Source organism: Oryctolagus cuniculus, chromosome 6 (assembly GCF_964237555.1).
Source record: "Oryctolagus cuniculus chromosome 6, mOryCun1.1, whole genome shotgun sequence".
In the NCBI taxonomy this organism is placed as follows: Eukaryota; Metazoa; Chordata; class Mammalia; order Lagomorpha; family Leporidae; genus Oryctolagus; species Oryctolagus cuniculus.
The window spans coordinates 124,114,663-124,134,245 of NC_091437.1; the positions used below are offsets into that span (position 1 = coordinate 124,114,663).

The 19,583-nt window shown below is 39.8% G+C and overlaps 1 protein-coding gene across 2 annotated transcripts in view; it reads right to left on the minus strand.

The window, feature by feature from the left end:
* STK3 (serine/threonine kinase 3) overlaps positions 1–19,583 on the minus strand; it is a 322,864-nt gene that overhangs the window by 84,572 nt on the left and 218,709 nt on the right. For both annotated transcript variants that reach the window (XM_008255787.4, XM_070075346.1), the window contains one exon: positions 13,703–13,895. In XM_008255787.4, coding sequence (XP_008254009.3) covers positions 13,703–13,895 — 193 coding nt within the window. The remainder of the gene's footprint in view (positions 1–13,702; positions 13,896–19,583) is intronic.

Here is a 19,583-nt window from a genome sequence, read left to right on the forward strand (position 1 = left end):
TCACACATGTGGGAGACTTGGAAGAAGTTCCTGGCTCCTGGTTTCAAATCTGCTCAGCTCCAGCCATTCTGGCCATTTGGAGAGTGGGCCAGCGGATGGAAAATCTCTCTCTGTAACACTCTGCCTTTCAAATGAAATACATAAATCTTAAAAAAACAAAAAAAAAATACAGTTACTACTGTTTTTAATGTAGCTGAAGTGATGCCTAATTTATGTGATGACTTAGAGAGTCTTATCTTCTCTAACTCCAAAAAAAAAAAAAAAAAAAAAAAAAAAAGAGGGGCTGGAACTGTGGCGTAGTAGGTTAAGCCTCCGCCTGTGGCCCCAGCATCCCATATGCACTGCGGTTCATGTCCTGGCTGCTCCTCTTCCAATCCACCTCTCTGCTATGGCCTGGGAAAGCAGTGGAAGATGGCCCACGTGCTTGGGCCCCTACATCTGTGTGGGTGACCTGGAAGAAGATCCTGGCTCCTGTCTTTAGATTGACCCAGCTTTGGCCGTTGAGGTCATTTGGGGAGTGAACCAGCGGATGGAAAACCTTAATTTCTGTCTCTCCCTCTGTCTGTAACTCTGCCTCTCAAATAAATAAAATCTTAACAAAAACAAACAGAAAAAGACTAGGGTGGTGGGGCTGGCGCTGTGGCTCGCTCGGTTAATCCTCCACCTGTGGTGCCGGCATCCCATATGGGTGCCAGGTTTTCTAGTCCCAGCTGCTCCTCTTCCAGTCCAGCTCTCTGCTGTGGCCTGGGAGGGCAGTGGGAGACCAGGAGGAAGCACCTGGCTCCTGGCTTCGGATTGGCATGGCGCTGGCTATAGCGACCATTTGGCGAGTGAACCAATGGAAGGAAGACCTTTCTCTCTCTCTCACTGTCTATAACTCTACCTGTCAAATAATAAAATAAAAATTTAAAAAAAAGACTAAGGTGGGGGAGATAGAGCTGCCAGAGAAACTTCCCTTCTCCTCTTTCATTGCCCCAGCTTTAAGCTCTCTTTGTGCACTATTTGGCAGATCTGGACTTCAGGTAAGTTTGTTCAGGTCAGTAATAGTGATATTTATTTCATTTAAAATATTTTATCTCATTGTCTTAAAACTATATAATTTTCCCTATCAATTTATTTTTATTGACTTCTTACTGCTTTACAAAATTATTTTTGCTTTATAAAATTATAAAATATATATAAAATTTACCATCTTATGTAACCAAAAATAACTAACTAAAAACAAGGTCTTTAAGATATATTGCACATTCTTGCTCATTGCTGTCATTTAGCTGTTATTCACAACAGCTAAAATATGGAAACAATCCAAGTGTCCATCAACAGATCATATATAATCAAAATGTGAACATAAGGAAATTCTGTAATATTCTACAACATGAATAAACTTTGAAGACATTATGCTAAGAGAGATAGGCCAGTGAGAAAGGACAAATACTGTGTAATTCAACTTATGTGAGGGACTCATGGGAAGCAAAATCACGGAGGCAGAAAGCAGAATGTGGCCCGAATGAAGAGACAAAAGTGGACAGCAGGGATAGCAGTGCAACACTATGAACATGCCACTGAAGTGGACATTTAAAGATGCTTAAGATGGAAATTGTTTTCCAATTTTTTATTGTTGCTAAATACAACACAAACTTTAACTATTTTAAAATGTATAACATACAGTAATACAAATTTTGTGCTAGAGCTCTTTTCATAAAACAAACTCTGTCCCCATTAAACAACAATTGCCCATTTCCCTGCCTCCCAGCCTATGGCAGCCACCATTTTACTTTCTATTTTTATGAGTCTCACTGTACTAGATGCCTCACGTAAGTAGCATCACTACAGTACTTGCCTTTTTATGACTGGCTTATTTCACTTACCATAATGATGTACCATTTGTCTGAATTTTTTTTTTTTTTTTGACAGGCAGAGTTAGACAGTGACAGAGACAGAAAGAAAGGTCTTCCTTCCATTGGTTTACCCCCAAAATGGTTGCTATGGCCGGTGCACTGTGCCAATCCGAAGCCAGGAGCCAAATGCTTCTTCCTGGTCTCCCATGGCCCAAGCACTTGGGCCATCCTCCACCGCCTTCCCGGGCCACAGCAGAGAGCTGGACTGGAAGAGGAGCAACCGGGACAGAACCGGTGCCCCAACCGGGACTAGAACCCGGAGTGCTGGTGCCGCAGGCAGAGGATCAGCCTAATGAGCCGAGGCACCGGCCAGAATTTTGTTCTTTTTAAAGGCTACATAAAATTGCATTATACTTATTAAATCACATTTTGTTTATTCCTTCATCTGTCAATAGACATTTGCATTGCTTCCATGTTTTGGCTATCATGAATAATGCTATTATTAACGTGGATATACACCTATCTCCTAGAGATAAAGTTGATTTGTGTTTTTAAATTAACTATTCTTTTTAAGTTAGTATTTTCTCTAAACATGCACATCTTTATTTGCAAGTGATAATATGTTTAATACCCACCCAGAAGTCTTTTTCAATTTCTTGGAGGTGTTTTGATGATTGAGCTGAACTTCTGATCATGTGAATCATTATGATATAATGTAAACATATGAAAAATATAACTATTAGTAAAAGTAATGTATTTATAATTTGTTTTTCATCCTATGAATTGTCTTTGAAATATGTTTCCATCTTTAACTTCTGTTAAACTATAAGTTCTCTAATGCAGAAATTCAAAATACTTTGATTAAATAATTTCACAAACAAGATAACCCTATCAATAGTATTTGTGATTGTCTATTCAGATGTTCAATATCTATAAATAAACACAGAAAGGAACTATAAGATGCTGTACAGTTTTTCATAACCATTTAAAAATTAATTTATTTGAGAGGCACACACATACACACACACACACAAAGAGAGAAAGAGACAGACACAGAGAAATCTCCCATCTGCTGATGCTCCTCCCAAATGTTCACAACAGGCAAAGTTGGACCAGTCAGAAGCTGGGAGCCAGGAACTCAATCCAAATCTCCTACATGGTTTTGGGTCCCAAATACTTGTGCCCTCACCTGCTGCTTCTCAGGGTGTGCATTAGCAGGAAGCTAGAATGAGGAGTGGAGCAAAGAGAACCCACGCATTCTGATATGGGATGCGGGCATCCCAAGAGACAGCTCAACTGATAATTCCCGGCCTTCATCACTGTTAGTTTTGAACTGGTGATAGTGTATTTGAGAAACTGTGTGACTACTATAATTATTAGAATGATATGTCCCAGTAGAGTTAGAAAGAATCTGACATTCAGGATATGCAAATTTGAGGGTACTTCAAAAGCTCGTGGAAAAATGGAACTGAAAGATAAGTTTAACCAGGTACAAAAACTTGAAATCAAGCACACTTTGTTTGTAATATGCATTCCTATGAACTTTATGAATACCTCTTGCATATATGATTTCAAGTTGGTTTTGTACCAAAATAAGGCCGGCACAGCGGCTCAATAGGCTAATCCTCCACCTGCAGTGCCAGCACCCCGGGTTCTAGTCCCAGTCGGGCGCCAGATTCTGTCCCGGTTGCTCCTCTTCCAGTCCAGCTCCCTGCTGTGGCCCAGGAAGGCAGTGGAGGATGGCCCAAGTCCTTGGGCCCTGAACCCGCATAGGAGACCAGGAGGAAGCACCTGGCTCCTGGCTTTGGATCAGCGTGATGTGCCAGCCGCAGTGCGCCAGCCAAAGCGGCCACTGGGGGTTGAACCAATGGAAAAACGAAGACCTTTCTCTCTGTCTCTCTCTCTCTCTCACTGTCCACTCTGTACCAAAATAAAACTTATCTTTAAATCCATTTTTCCACATTTTCAAGTACCCTTGTTCTAGTAGAAATATATAAAAAGACTTTCAGCACAACTGTTTATCTAAAGGCCCTTCCCCCAAATATAGCTGTTCATGTTTTAGATGGATTGAAAATACATGTGACAAGACATCCAGACCCCAAATGGCACCCAATGAAATGCTACTGAGAAATTCCATCAAAATTAGCATAGCAGAAAAAATTAATACTCTGGGTCAATTTACAGAACTTGGAATATTCTCATATTCCACATACAAAGGAACTCTTTAGGAACAGGACAATGGCTAAAACTGCCTTTAGAGTCCTTGTAAGAACAGACCTTACTTACTGGTATGCCAAAAATGAACAAAATAAATGAGAAACAAAGTGTAGCATTTTAATGATGAAAAGAGATGGTAAAAACAAAGATCTGGGGATGGGTGTTGTGGCACACTGCATTGGGTCCCCACAATTCCTTACATGAACAGTGCCAGATGGAGTCCCAGCGACTCTGTGCTTCCAATCCAGTAGGCAGGCAGATGATGACGCAACTACTTGTGTTTCTGCCACCCATTCAGTAGACCTGGATGGAGTTCCTGGCTCTTGGCTTTGGCATGGCCTAGCCTCAGCTGTTGTGGGCATTTGGGAAATGAACCAGTAGTTGGAAGATTTCTCTCTCTCTCTGTACCTTTCTACTTCCCCCACTCCCACTCCCTCTCTCTGTTGGTCTGCCTTTCAAATAAATGATCTTTAAAGAAATAAAGATTTTTGCATGTATAATGTTCATCTTTAACCTTGTTCCTTAAAATCCCAAGGCAAAGAGGGAGTAAAGAAAAGCAAATTGGTTAATCTGACAAGGTTATATTACCAACATCTGGATGGGACACAAACATTCCTTTAACGTTTCAACAGATTTTAAGTACCCTTGATTTGTCTCTGGGCCTCAACATTACAAGATATATTTTTCTATCTTCAGAACTGAAATTTAGTTCCTATAGCAACCTTTTATTCCAAAATAAAGTCTAGAAATTTAACCCCAGTTATTCTCCACTTCTGTCCAATTTAGGAGAGTTTTAAAATGTATTATAAATGTAGCTCAAATTACACAATTTTTCTATAAAATATTTAATAAATCAAATCATAAAAGGGGAAGGAAGATTATCCCTCAAAGAAATCCTTTGCTTAATATTCTTTTTTCTCTCTATTTTTAAGGGCAGAATAATTCTGTAATAGAATTAGATACTAAGTTGTGCTGTAAGTTCTGATTTTTATCAAAAGTATTTAATATGGGTCACACACATAAAGATACTTGAAAACCCTAACATTCAGTATTGTATTAAGTGTAATAACTGTTTATAAAGAAAAGTCAAATACAGAAGCAAGGAAAAACTCTGTGTGTGTGTGTGTTGAGAACTGCTGGCAACATAAGAAACCCATGAAGACCACTATTACCAAATGGTTTGACAAATGGATACAAACATTTCATTGAAGCATATTTCTAGGTGGCATTCTTTATGGCACCAGCAATCCACTGAAGAAAACAGCACTCCCTGCTCAAGCTCCCTGCCCAAAGCCTCCTCCTCTCCTCAGACTAGGCCAGGACCATGCTGCTCTGCTCACCACCTCCTTCCACTCAGCACTGGCTTCACTGCAGAGATGCTCCTTAGTGTCTTCTTCTAGGAACTGTGGAGCTCTTTAACTGAGAACCTTCAGCCACACCCTGGGGCAGTAGTGAAACAGTCCAGATCTTCTGATACCCCGGTGACTTCTAACTCAGACAGGTATAGCTGAGAAAATTCACTCAAACGTTTATGGGAGTGAACGTTTCAAAGCAGCTCTTCAATGTGGACTACAGAGTAAAGCAGCATCTCACTCAGGGAAGGAGAAGGTGAAAATTATCTCTCTTTCACTGGAGAGAATAAAGTGGGGAATACTTTAATCTTTTATAAAAACATTTACAACAAATAGTAAGATGGGCTCAGCAGCCATTTCCTTTAGGAAAGAAAAGGCTGAAGGGTGGTATTCTTTGCAGCAATGTGTCAGAAAAGTAAAAGTTCAATGAGAGAGATGTTGTGTTAGCAGAAATGGGAAAGACAGACTAATCCCCTGGGTTAATCAAAGAAAGAAAATTACAATGAAATTTCATTCCAGGAATCCATTCTTCCATCCCCGATAGTCTCGGAGACCTGCTCCTAACACACTCCTAATCTGTATGAGCCACCACTAGTGTCGTTATGTCTCAAAGTGAAAAAGTTGCCTAGCTACTATCTAGTGTAACTTCTTCCACATTAAGGGTGAGAAAATTCCTCTATTGTGGGTAAGAATGGCTATGTAATACAATTCTGGACAGTGATCCGTAAGTAAGAGCTTCCAGGAAAACACTGTTTTCATCGTATTTGCACCATTCCTTCTGTTTTTTTTGTTGTTGTTGTTGTTGTTGTTGTTGTTCTCTTGATGGTTTGAGACCTAGCATTTATTCTGCAAGCAGGAGAATGAACATAATATCCTAAACATGGTAGTTTAATTACTACCACATTTCACATACGTTATGCTTTTAAGGGCCTTTTATGGGACTGATCTAAAAACTGTGGTTAAACACCTTTTGGGTTCCACACTCAAAATTTTGGACTTCCTAAGATAAAACTAAACATTGGTACAGAGTGTTAATAAAATTTGGAAAATCAACTTAAAGAAAAGAGGGCAATCTACTCCATGAGATTTTTCTCTGTGGATAACTTTATAACAAGATATCACTAACCAGAATATAATTTTTATTCAAATGTATATGCTTATGCTTCTAAATATTTTCCATTGCTTAAATTAAAACTTAGTAATAATATTTAGAGTGTACCTTTGTTACATACAAAGAAAGGTTAAAACACTTTTTAAAAAATTTTCTAAAGAGGAAATAGGTTAGGTTTGTTTTAACAGTTAACAGGAGGGGCAGCTGTAATTGCTCAGTGATGTTTAACGACACAATATGAAACATATGCCACAGTGTTCATTCGCATCTCCAGGGAGACTCATGTTCACAGAAGTGGGACGGGGATGATGTTTCTGACTTACAATTTACTTAAAAGAAGAAGAAGAAAAGAACTACGAGCCCTTCAACGAGAGAATGAAGCAAGAAGTCATGTGTGTTTGTGGCTGCTGCGGCAAATACTGTTTTAAACACAGAGAGAATAATCACATAAAATAGACATCAATTTCTCCAGTTGCAGCTCAATTCTGACTTTAACTGGTAATTTTTAAAATTTTAATAACAAATTTAATGTTCAAAATTACCTGCTTCTTCAGTATTGGCCCTAATCCATTTAATTCCTTGCTTGTGAGACTAAAAATCCATAAAGAATAAATTAACTACTGCTCATTCTTTTGGCATGCGAAAATTCAAAGAGTAAGGTTATTTTCTGCTTCCTTCATGCATTCCCCAAAATGTTCACAAGGAAACTAAATTGTTAAAACACAAAACCTTAGAAACTATGACAGTCTACCACAATTATTTATTTACTTTCTAAATTTGCACATGTCTTCTAAAAAGGTAAAAAGTCTTTGTGAAAATTTAAAGAAATTGTTAAATACTTAAAATGTAATTTAATTTTTAACTTCTTTGCATAATTAGGACAAAGATATTCATGTGTAGAGAAAATCACAATCAATTTAGTAATTTATATTTAGTATAATATATGTCAACAACAAAAGGATTTATTAATATTGATTCATTTGTCCTTCCAAAAATATTTTAAGATGTGAGTGTTTCATCTGATTAATGATCTTGGAAATTTGTCCTTTAATTTGTTGCCAAAAGTATAGTGACTACATATAAAAACCACAATGTTAATACAGAAGCTACTGACATGAGATTTTTCTTAACTTTTAAATCAAAAGAGGATGCACATATTATGGGAAGGTCCAAAGGCTATTCATAAGAGATTAAAATCTTAGAAAAAGAATACCTGACCAAAGGTTAAAGGGACTGATACTATTCAGCCAGGAGAAGTCTAAGTAACATTTATAATAATTATTTTTTAAAGATTTGTTTATTTTGAAGAGTTACAGAGAGAGAACACACACACACACACACACACACACAGAGAGAGAGAGAGAGAGAGAGAGAGAGAGAGAAAGAGAGAGAATTAATCTTCCATTCACTGGGTCACTCCCCAGATGGCCACAACACAAGGCTGAGCCAGCCCAAAGCCAGGAGTCAGGAGCTTCAGTTGGTTCTCCCATGTGGATGGCAGGGTCCCAAGCACTTGCTGCTTTCCCAGGCCATTAGAAGGGAGTTAGATCAGAAGTAGAGCAGCCAAAGCTCAAACTGGTGCCCATATGGGATGCCAGTGTCACAGGTGGCAGCTTAATCCACTACGCCACAACTCCAGCCTCTAAGTAACATTTTAATAAGTATCCAAGTATATATGAAAGGTTCTTGTACAGAAAACAGCAACCAGATGTTTTTCATCTCCAATGAGGGCAGAATAGAAGGAAACAAATTGAAGCCCAAGGATTTTAGTTAAATAAAAAGGATTTCCTGTGCAAGAAATGAACACTGTAATGACCGCTGTGTGTGTCTATGAAAACCCTTTTTTTCAGGGGCCTTTACAACAAAGAGATTTTCATTTGCACAAGGAAGACTAATATTTATTTGTCTAATGCCCATGGGTGCTTCGTGCTATTGAAACAGATATTCTATAAGCAATGTGTAAGTACCCACAGTCTTGGGCAGGGTTCTACTCCATTAACTACCCTATGGACTGAGGAGGAGCAGGCCATCTTTAGGACCCACAGGGAACTCCACACCACTGCAGCCATACCTCAGCTGGATGCCTAGCACTTCCTCTGAGGGAAATAAAGGGTTCCTGATGGCCTAGAAATGCCACAGGACTTGCACCCAGCCGCATGCCCTGAGCAAGATGAACAAGGCCAGCAAAAGAGGGATACAACAGTTTTCATGAAAGAACAGAAGATTGATGGAGAAATGGAAAGTAGTCCCCTTGCATTCTTATTCCCTGGTTAATTATTCCTTGGCACTGAAACTCCATACTCAGTGATGTACTCCTTTAGCTCAAGGTTTCAAAAGTGTGGGGAAAAATGGATTTCATGAACATTAACCATTGTTAACTATTTTATACCCGTGTACCTCATCCTTTCTGAAATGGATTTTTGGAGGAAATAAGAGGGAAAAGATAACCAGAACTGGGAAAGAAGATGTTACTAGCAAATAATGGTATGTGGACAGAGCACACTGTCTCATACCCAAAAATTCTTTCTGGGGACATTAGATGAACTGCCGAGTGGGGATACCTAATGGTCATTCTTCTCTTTTTTGTACCTGTCCTAACCACTTACTGTTGTTTTTTTTTTAGTTAAAGATTTATTTGTTTATTTGGAAGTGAGAGAAAGAGAAAAAGAGGGAGGAAGGGAGAGGGAGAGGGAGAGGGAGGGGGGAGAGAGAGAGGGAGGGGGAAGAGAGAGAGAGGGAGGGAGAGGGAGAGGGAGAGGGAGAGGGAGAGGGAGAGGGAGAGGGAGAAGGAGAGGGAGAGGGAGAGGGAGAGGGAGAGGGAGAAACCATCCGCTGGTTCACTCTCCAGATGGCTGCAATACCCAGGGCTGGGCCAGGCTGAAGCCAGGAGCTTCTTTCAAGTGTTTTATATAGGTGGCAGATGCCCAAGCATCTCATCTTCCGCTGCTTTCCCAGGCACATTAGTAGAGAGCTGGATTGGAAGTGGAGCAGCTGGGACAGAAATTGGTGCCCATCTGGGATGCTGGCATTGAAGGCAGCAGCCTTACCAGCTATGCCACAATGCCAGCCCCCTAACCTCTTTCAAAATTAATCTAGTATCTGTTTCCTAAAAATCTAAAGCAGAATCTCATTTGCTTTCTTTTACTAATTAAGCAAAACTACATAAGTGTGCTTTCCAAAATAAATTAGTATATTTTAAAATCACTACATATTCTAGGCATATACAAAGAAGAAATTTTAGATTGTTGATCTTATCCTAATTTACTCCTTTGGACAAAAAGTGCTAAAAGGCTTTGGCCACCAGGCTGAAGCTGGACATTCTGTGGTAATGAGGAGGCCCATGGGGCATGTGAATGGGAAGAGTGGGAGAGTAAAAGCAACACCACCACTGCTGAAAACAGGGATGGAAGATTTTTCTTGTGACATACCTGTGGGTCCATGGCCTCGTTTTTATTCTTATTTATTTATTTATTAAAAAAAATTACAGAGAAAGAGAGGCAGATGCAGAGAGAATGACAGAGAGAAAGAGATCTCCCATCCACCAGTTCATTCCCCAAATGGCCACAATGGCCGTGGTTGGGCCAGGCTGAAGCTAGGAGCCAGGAGCCTCATCCAGGTCTCCCATGTGGGTGCAGGGTCCCAAAAAGTTGGGCCATCTTCCACTGCTTTCCCAGGCCCATTAGAAGGTAGCTGGACCAGAAGTGGAGCAGCTGGGACCCAAACTGGTACCCATGTAGGATGCTGGCACTGCAGTTGAAGGTTTTACCTACTATGCCTCAGCACCAGTCCCTGTTTGTTTTTTAGTAGATCAAATTTGAAAATATTTTTTGTCTCTTTACTTCCCTTCAAGAAGTCTTTGAAAAAATTTGCTTCCTAGAGTCAAATCACCACATTTTTGACATGTAAGAAAAACAGGTCTATAATACCTAGTTTCATGGCTAAAGGTATAAAAGACAACATGTAAACAAAATTTAAGCTGATGAGAACGTTAAAGCAGGCAACTCACTTGAAACTCCAATGGAAAAGGAGATGCAAATCATAATGCTTAGCACAGAATGTAACAGTCTAGAGATTTTAGAAAGTTAAAAACAATACACTGTCATAATCTTATTAGGGAATAAAAATGCTAACACATTAGCAAATGAGGCTTTGACTGGTCATGTTAGCTGAGAACTCATACCAATTTATCTTAAATGATTTTAAAGAAGACTTAGATCATGAGGGAAAACAGAACTAGAACAATTATGTGGTTAGGGAAAAGTGTGTCCTCCCTCAATAGCTTCTGTACATTGTGTTTACCAACCCAGGACAGGCCTAGGGTGTGTTCTAACAGCACCTGATTCCATCTGGGGAAAACTCTGAGTTCCACATTATAGAATGACATCTAAATTGCAGAAAATGCAAATACACAGACATTTTTTTTTTTTTTGACAGGCAGAGTGGACAGTGAGAGAGAGAGACAGAGAGAAAGGTCTTCCTTTGCCGTTGGTTCACCCTCCAATGGCCGCCGCGGCCGGCGCACTGCGGCCGGAGCACCGCGCTGATCCGATGGCAGGAGCCAAGAGCCAGGTGCTTTTCCTGGTCTCCCATGGGGTGCAGGGCCCAAGCACCTGGGCCATCCTCCACTGCACTCCCTGGCCACAGCAGAGAGCTGGCCTGGAAGAGGGGCAACCGGGACAGAATCCAGCGCCCCAACTGGGACTAGAACCTGGTGTGCGGGCACCGCAAGGCGGAGGATTAGCCTAGTGAGTCGCGGCGCCGGCAAATACACAGGCATTTAAAACTTGCTGATGAAACTACTATCTATTCCACTTAAAAATGGGCTTTCAGTAATACCTATGATTAAAAATCATACCTATGTCATTTCTTACTATAAAATTATAACATTGATTTCCATTGCTGTTAAAGCTATAACAGATGAAATACGTAAATTTGTGGTATAAAGACAATGCCTATTAAATCATCATCACTATCTCTACCTTTAAAGAGAATGATCTAACATCCATTTGATTGCACAAAAACTCATTTTTAAACCACTGTGCACTGCTGATGTCCACATATGTGACTGCATGAAAAAGTTGTTTTTGTAGTTTCATAGAGAGCTAAGTAGCTCACTAGAGATAAACAAAGCACTCTAACTGACCTACTAATAATCATAAAATTTGAGTAAAATTATTTTATCAGCTTGTAGGAAAGTGATAGGACAGCTGATGGGAAACATGTTAGCTGTCTTACCATGGGGTCTTTTGATCCACAGGACCTATGACCTATACTCTAACACTGGCTGGCTTTGCAGGACACATTACCACCCGATGCAGTTGAGCAAGGCATGTTACGGATGCAAGGTGCCTATGCTGGTCAGAAGCACAGGTACGCTATTTCAGTAAACCTACGAGTAATGGGAGACAGAAAGTCCATACACTCCCCACCCACCCCAAGCCCCAGGATTTACCACGTAACAATGTGCATTTTGTGCTTCATGATCATCCCCTTTCAAACATATAAACATAACGGGCTACCTAGCGGGAAGTATGGAGAAAGTAAGCCAGATGACTTGAAGCTGTGGTGTAAGCCTCTACAAGAGAAATAACAGAAAAGAAACCCCCAAAAAGAAAGGGGTGAGCAAAAAGAAAATATAAAGAGGTGAGCATTTGGTCTCCTGGTTAAGATGCCCAAATCCGGTACTAGAGTGCCTGAGTTTAAGTCTCAGCTCTGCTTTGGATTCCAGCTTCCTGCTAATGTGTACCCTAGGAGGCAGCAGATGACGGCTCAAACAGCAGCGTCCTCACCACCCCCACTTGGGAGTCCTAGACTGTGTTCCCAGCTCCTGGTTCTGGTATCTGCAACACCTGAGCTCTTGCAGGCATTGGAAGAAGGAATTGGCAAATGGGAGCTCTGTCTTACCTGCCCTGTGTGTGTGTGCATCAAATATTTGAAAAAAGAAAACAAAATGTCAGAAAGGAAATTCTGCTACCCATTTCCTAGCACCAACCAATCACTAGAGCATTTCCCACTTTCCATGCTCTATAGCGGCAGAAGTCCCGTCATGCCGCTCCTCTGCCATGTGGCAGCGACACCGTGTAGTGGAAAACAACCCAGTGCTCAGACTGACAGTAACCACGCAGGACCAGGGTGGCTGGAAGGGAAGAAAAAGGCCAGGAGCTATGATGAGATCATCTACTTTTGCCTATCACTGTGGAAACGCAGTCCTACACTGTTCACTGCAGCATCTGAAATCACTGAACAGGAAAGAAAAGATTGTCAGAGGATTCCTATCTTTACCACTCTGCAAAATACAGAGGTCAGAAAAAAGTCACTCTTCCCCCATTGTATATTTGAAAGGCAGAGAGAGAGAGAGAGAGCGAGCGAGAGATCTTCCTTCTTAGCTGATTTATGCCCAAATGCTCACAGCAGCCAGGGAAGAAGCCAAGAGCCCAGCACTCCATCAGTCTCCATCTTAGGTGGGAGGGGCCCAAGTACACTTGCTGCCCACCCAGGATTCAGGAAGCTAGGTCAGAAGCAGGAGAGCCAGGACTCAAACCAGGTATTTGGATATGGTGTGCAGGTGTCCTGAGCCATGTTTTAATCGCTATGTTAAATGCCTGCTCAGAGAGAATGCCTTAATTGTCATTTTAGCCCCTGAAGCACCAAGCGCTGTGCCACATCTGATAAACAGCTGCAAATATGCCCAGAACTGACTCTTCCCTATGAGCGTCCCTGTGTCTCACATGTTCTTCCTAGTACTGATTTTCGCACATCAGCCCTTGTTTCTTCCCAAAGCTTGAACTTCTCTGTCTCTGTGGCTTAACTGCTAATTTAGACAATATGAAATAACATTATATTGTATTTATTGGAACAGAACTTTAGGTTCAATTTTTTAATTGGAAAAGTAAATGTTAGGAACACTATCTTCTTTCCTCTAAAATACTTTACAAATTAAATTATGGACTCACAGCCTTCAAAAGTTCCATAACCCTAAGTTAAAGATGTGCTGCTTTTTGCTATAGTAAAATATGATTTTGAAAAAGCCTATTTGTGTCATATTCTTTTTTCTTTTTTGCTGTTAAATAAAGGCAAGATATTTCCATAATTGCCTATAAAAAGTAACACAGAACTATCCTGGTTCCTATGCAAGTATACTTTTAAAATGGAAAACTACCATTCAATGGGAAAAAGCCACTTACTTTTCATAGTTCCATCTTCTTCTTCCTCATCCTCACTGTTTATAACCATGGTCCCCAGGTCAGATTCTAGCATGGTGCTGTTATGTTCAATCATGGTCTGGGCCCCCTCACTCATTGTGCTCGTGGCCCGCATCGTGCCCACACTCTCCGAGCTGGTCTTCACCATTGTGTGGGAATCCAGCTCATCTTCATCCTGCAGGCAAAATACCCACATGAAGGAAGACTTTTCCAAGACAGCTGGATTGCTTAATTCTTAACAATAATGTCAGCATATTACACTTTTACTAATGCCAAAACAATACCATTACTACTAATTTTAATGTAAGGCCACACAAATTTTATCCTCACAGAAAAAGTTATTCAGAATAACTTAAAGCTTTAGGTACTTAAAGCACAAGCAATAGCAAATGATAAAACATAAGGCTACATGCTGCTTTTAAAATAAGGATTAAAGTAGGTAAATGATCAACAAATGCATAACAAAGATGATGACAAAATCATTAAACATACAAAAGAGAATACTTTAAGATAGAACATGTGGGCACTTCCTACTTTAACAGGCATAATAATGTTTATAACTTCTACAACAGCTTTTTCCTTTAAATTTAAATTTGTTTCCTTTAAATTTTGGTAAAAACATGTTACATAAAACTTACCATTTTAAACATTTAAAATTTATTTATTTTCATTTTATTCAAAAGACAGAGAAAGAAAGAAAAAGAAAGAAGGAAGGAAGAATGGACATTTGTGTTGTTTACACCTTTTGGATACTGTGAATGATGTTGGTACAAACACTCATGTGGTGATCTACTTGAGTCCCTGCTTTCTGTCTTTTGGGTATATACCTACAAGTGTAATGGCAACAGGATAAGGTAACTAACTCTATGCTTATTTTTTTGAGGAACTACCAAACTGCTTTCCACAACTGCTGTACTGTTTTACACTGCCACCAACAATGCAGAGGGTTTCAATTTCCCACATTCTTGCCAACACTCATTATTTTTCATTTGAAAATAAATAGCCATCCTAATGGATAGGAAAGTGCTATCTCAAGATTTGATTTGCATTTCTCTACTGAGATGATGATGTACCATCTTTTTGCATGCTTACTGGCCATTTACATATCTTCTTTGAAGAAATGTCAAGTCCTTTGCCTACTTTTGAAATGGGTTATTTGTTTTCTGTTGTTGTAGGGTTGTTACACATTCTGGGTGCTACTCCCTTATGAAATACATGATTTGCAAATACTTTTTGCCATTCCATAGGTTGTCTTTTCACTCTGTTGATAGTGTCCTTTGATGCACAAATTTTTAATCTTAATGGAGTTTGATTTACCTATTTTTTCTTTGGTTGTTTACATTTTTCTATAATATCCCAGTCATTAGCTTTTAAATATTTCACAGAGGAAAAAGTAAGTAATGTAAGTATGAATGAAAATGCTTTTTAGAATATTCAAAATATATACACGAATAGGGCCACAAAATAAACTAAAATATCAAATTTTCTTTTTGGAAACACTTGCTTATACACTGAAATTCATATAAATCTATTCCACTTTTCGCGGAAACATACAAACAAAATCTAGTTTTGACGAAAGTCAAAATGCAAATATGGAACATCAATGTTGTGTCTTAGCAACTTAGGTGGCTTGACATAACAGGAGTTGGATGGCTATTTAATACTCCTCTTCCTAAAATAACAGGATAAGCTTGGGCATTATATTTCAAGGTCTTTTGCTCTCCTTTTATGACCCTCTCTCTTTCGGAAGACCTCTTCATTCTCATGCCTACAACTACCTAATATTCTGAAGACTCCCAAATCCCAAAATCTTGCTACATCTTTACTTAGTAATTAAATGCTTAATGACATCTACATTCAATATTTCCAAAAACAACCACCATAAAACACAGTGATTATCACAAGTTTCCCAAGAGTTGTACTTCAATGTCTTCTTATATTCATTCTGTTTAATTCTCCATGCAAGATCTTCAAAAGACGATTCACTTTTAGCTTTTCTTTTCCATTCCGTTTGCTACTGGGTAAATCTCATGCTTCAAACCTGGGTTAGTGTATGTAATGCCTTTTGACTGAAGACTCTCCCATCTCATCTTCTCAAATCAGGTACATGTTAGTTAGATCTTTGTTGATATCACTTACTAAGCCTAAGACCTTTAGGAAATTCACTTCAACCCTCTAAAGCTTAATTTCTCCCCTGGATGTTATAATGATTAAGCGAAAAAAGGTAGGCAAAACTGCTGCCTGCTACCTGCACCAAAGCAGTTTCACTATGAGAAACAGTGACTTGATCAGCCCTTGTCCTGACTGTTGATGTACAATGTAATACTTTATCCCTTTTAATATTTTTTTGTTCTAGTTAATACTATTGGTTGAACTCTGTAATTAACACACAATTATTCCTAGGTGTTTAAAGTTAACTGAAAAGTGATCCCTGTTAAATATAAGAGTGGGAATAAGAGAGAGAGGGGATGTACAATTTGGGACATGCTCAAGCTGACTTGCCCCAAATGGTAGAGTTAGAAATGTGCCAGGAGATTCCAATACAATCCCATCAAGGTTGCATGTATCAATGCCATCTCACTAGTCCAAGTGATCAATTTCAGTTCACAATTGATCACACTGATAGGTCTAAGAGTCAAAGGGATCACAGAAACAAGACTAGTGTCTGCTAATACTAACTGATAGAATCAAAAAGGGAGAGAACGATCCAACATGGGAAGTGGGATAACCAGCAGACTCATAGAATGGCAGTTGTCCTAAACAGCACTCTGGCCTTGGAATCGGCCCTTAAGGTATTCGGATCTGGCTGAAGAGCCCATGAGAGTATTTTAGGCATGGAAAGCCAAGACACTCTGGCAAAACAAAACAAAACAAAACAACACAACACAACACCTAAATGAAAGATCTCTGCGAGTGAGATCCCAGTGGAAAGAACGGGCCATCAATGAAGGAGTTACCTTTCTCTGAAGGGAGGAAAGAACTTCCACTTTGACTATGACCTTGTCTAAATATGATCAGAGTTGGTGAACTCAAAAGGCTTCCATAGCCTTGGCAACTCATGACTAGAGCCTAGGGAGATTACTGACGCCATAAACAAGAGTGTCAATTTGTTAAGTGAACAACAGGAGTCACTGTGTACTTACTCCCCATGTAGGATCTCTGTCCTTAATGTGTTGTCCAATGTGAATTAATGCTATAACTAGTACTGAAACAGTATTTGGCAATTTGTATTCTGTGTGGGGGCAAACTGATGAAATCTTTACTTAATATATACTAAATCGATCTTCTGTATATAAAGAGAATTGAAAATGAATCCTGATGTGAATGGAATGGGAGAGGGAGCGGGAGATGGGAGGGGTGCAAGTGGGAGAGAAGTTATGTGGGGGAGCCATTGTAATCCATAAACTGTACTTTGGAAATTTATATTTACTAAATAAAAGTTAAAAAAAAGAAAAAAAAAGCAGTTTCACTCCTTCAGAGTACACAGCAATATACCAGTCTTTCTTGAATACTATTTCTTTTCTGTTTGCTAAATAGTTTATTTATTATTTATTTAAAAGGCAGAATTACAAAGAGGCAGAGAGACAGCTAGGGAGAGAGAGGTCTTCCATTCAATGGTTCACTCCTCAACTGGCTGTAATGGCCAGAGCTGCACTGATCTGAAGCCAGGAACCAGGAGCTTCTTCTGGGTCTCCCACGTGGGTGCAGGGGCCCAAGGACTTTGGGCCATCTTCTACTGCTTTCCCAGGCCACAGCAGAGAACTGGACCAGAAGAAGAGCAGCCGGGACTTGAACAGGTGCTCATATGGGATTCTGGCACTGCAGGTGGAAGATTAACTTACTGTGCCACAGTGCTGCCCCATCTTGAATACTATTTCTATTACATAATTCTTCTACGCAGAATCTATACTGGCTCCCAGTTTTTACCTACATTAAAGCTATCTTGCCACCTAGATTTTGATTTCTTTTATGTTCTTATCTCATTATTTTTGGCCAATCCTATTTTTCCATTGTTCATGTATTCTTTAAGAGTAGTGTATTGACACCTTAATTCACTCTCCTTCCTATGGGGTTATGATAAACAGGATACTAAGCTCATTAAGATTCCTCTCTTTGATCATGTTTTTTTTTCTGCCCAGAATATCCTTCTACTCTATCCATTTAATTAATCCTATATAGTCTCAGATCAAGTATTTATTGCTTCCATGGCTAATTCAGTCTTTATTAATTATCCTCTTTTTCAAACTTCTACACAATTTACAACCTGTATTATATACTTTTGCATTTAAATTCATGATCTCATACTGTGAACAATTATTTTGTAATGAATATAAACACTTTATACATAAGAATGCACTTCTGAGTCCACTAAAGTGTTTCATTTAATATTCAAAACACAGTAAGTTCTGAATATATATTTATTTCTTTACAGAATTATAAAATTATGAACCTTTATATTGGAATGAAACTCATCCAACCTTCTTGTATGCATGGATTTCAAAAAATTTTTTTTTTTTTTTTGGGGACAGGCAGAGTGGACAGTGAGAGAGAGACAGAGAGAAAGGTCTTCCTTTGCCGTTGGTTCATCCTCCAATGGCTGCCATGGCCAGCATGCTGCGGCTGGCGCACCACGCTGATCCGATGGCAGAAACCAGGTACTTCTCCTGGTCTCCCATGGGGTGCAGGGCCCAAGCACTTGGGCCATCCTCCACTGCACTCCCTGGCCACAGCAGAGAGCTGGCCTGGAAGAGGGGCAACCGGGACAGAATCCGGCGCCCTGACTGGGACTAGAACCCGGTGTGCCGGCGCCGCAAGGCGGAGGATTAGCCTAGTGAGCCGCGGTGCTGGCCCATGGATTTCAAATTTTTTGTTTTGCACCAGAAAATTAAATTCCATTTTCTACATAGACAGTAAGACTCCCCAAAGTTTGTATACCTACTTAAAAAATACAGGGGAAGGCACTGGACCTAGCAGTTAAGACACTGGTTTTGATGCCCACATCCCATCTCAGCATGGTTGGGCAGAATGCTTGGTATGTTCCTAATTCCAGCTTACTGCTAATGCAGACCCTGGGAGGCAGCAGGGATGGATCAAGCAATATGTTCCCTGCCACCCATTTGGATTGAGTTCCCAGCTCCTGGATCTAGTCCCAGCACCAGCCCTGGCCATTGCAGGCATTTTAGAGAGTGGTCCACAGAACAGGAGCTCTCTGTTTCTCTACTTCTCAAATGAAAAAAAAGAAAAAGGAAAGATAGAACTAAGAAACAAGTTCTTTAGTTTCTTGACCCATTATTCCACTATATATATTACGTTTAAAGTTTACATATCTACATTTAAATTTTTATCTACTTGAGTGCTACAATTTTAATAGTTTATATCATCATTTCCTATTCCCAAATAGTCCTATACAAATTATTCAATTCATTCTACTCCACGCCACTGGCTTCTCTCACCTGGATTATAAGAACAGCTCCCTAACTCTTTTCACTGTTTCTTTTCTGGCCTCTTTTAGTCTCACACAAAAACAGGCAGACCGATCCTTTCAAAAGAGAAATCACATCATGGTATTCTATTGCAAACTCTGCAATTGGCCTCTCATCACACTTAGACTAAAATCCAAAATCCTTTAGCGTGGCCAAATGTGATCTGGCCTACTTAACAACTGCCAATCCCATCTCCTATCACATTCCTTCCTGCTCAGCAAGCTCCAGCCATGTTGGCCTCCTTTGCTGTTTCTTGATCATTCTAAGCATATTCCTCTTTCAAGTCTTTAAACTGACTGATCTCTCGGAATGCTCTTCCACAGGAGGACTTGATCATTTATTTCACTTGGGTCTCTACTTAAATGTCACCTCCTTAGCGA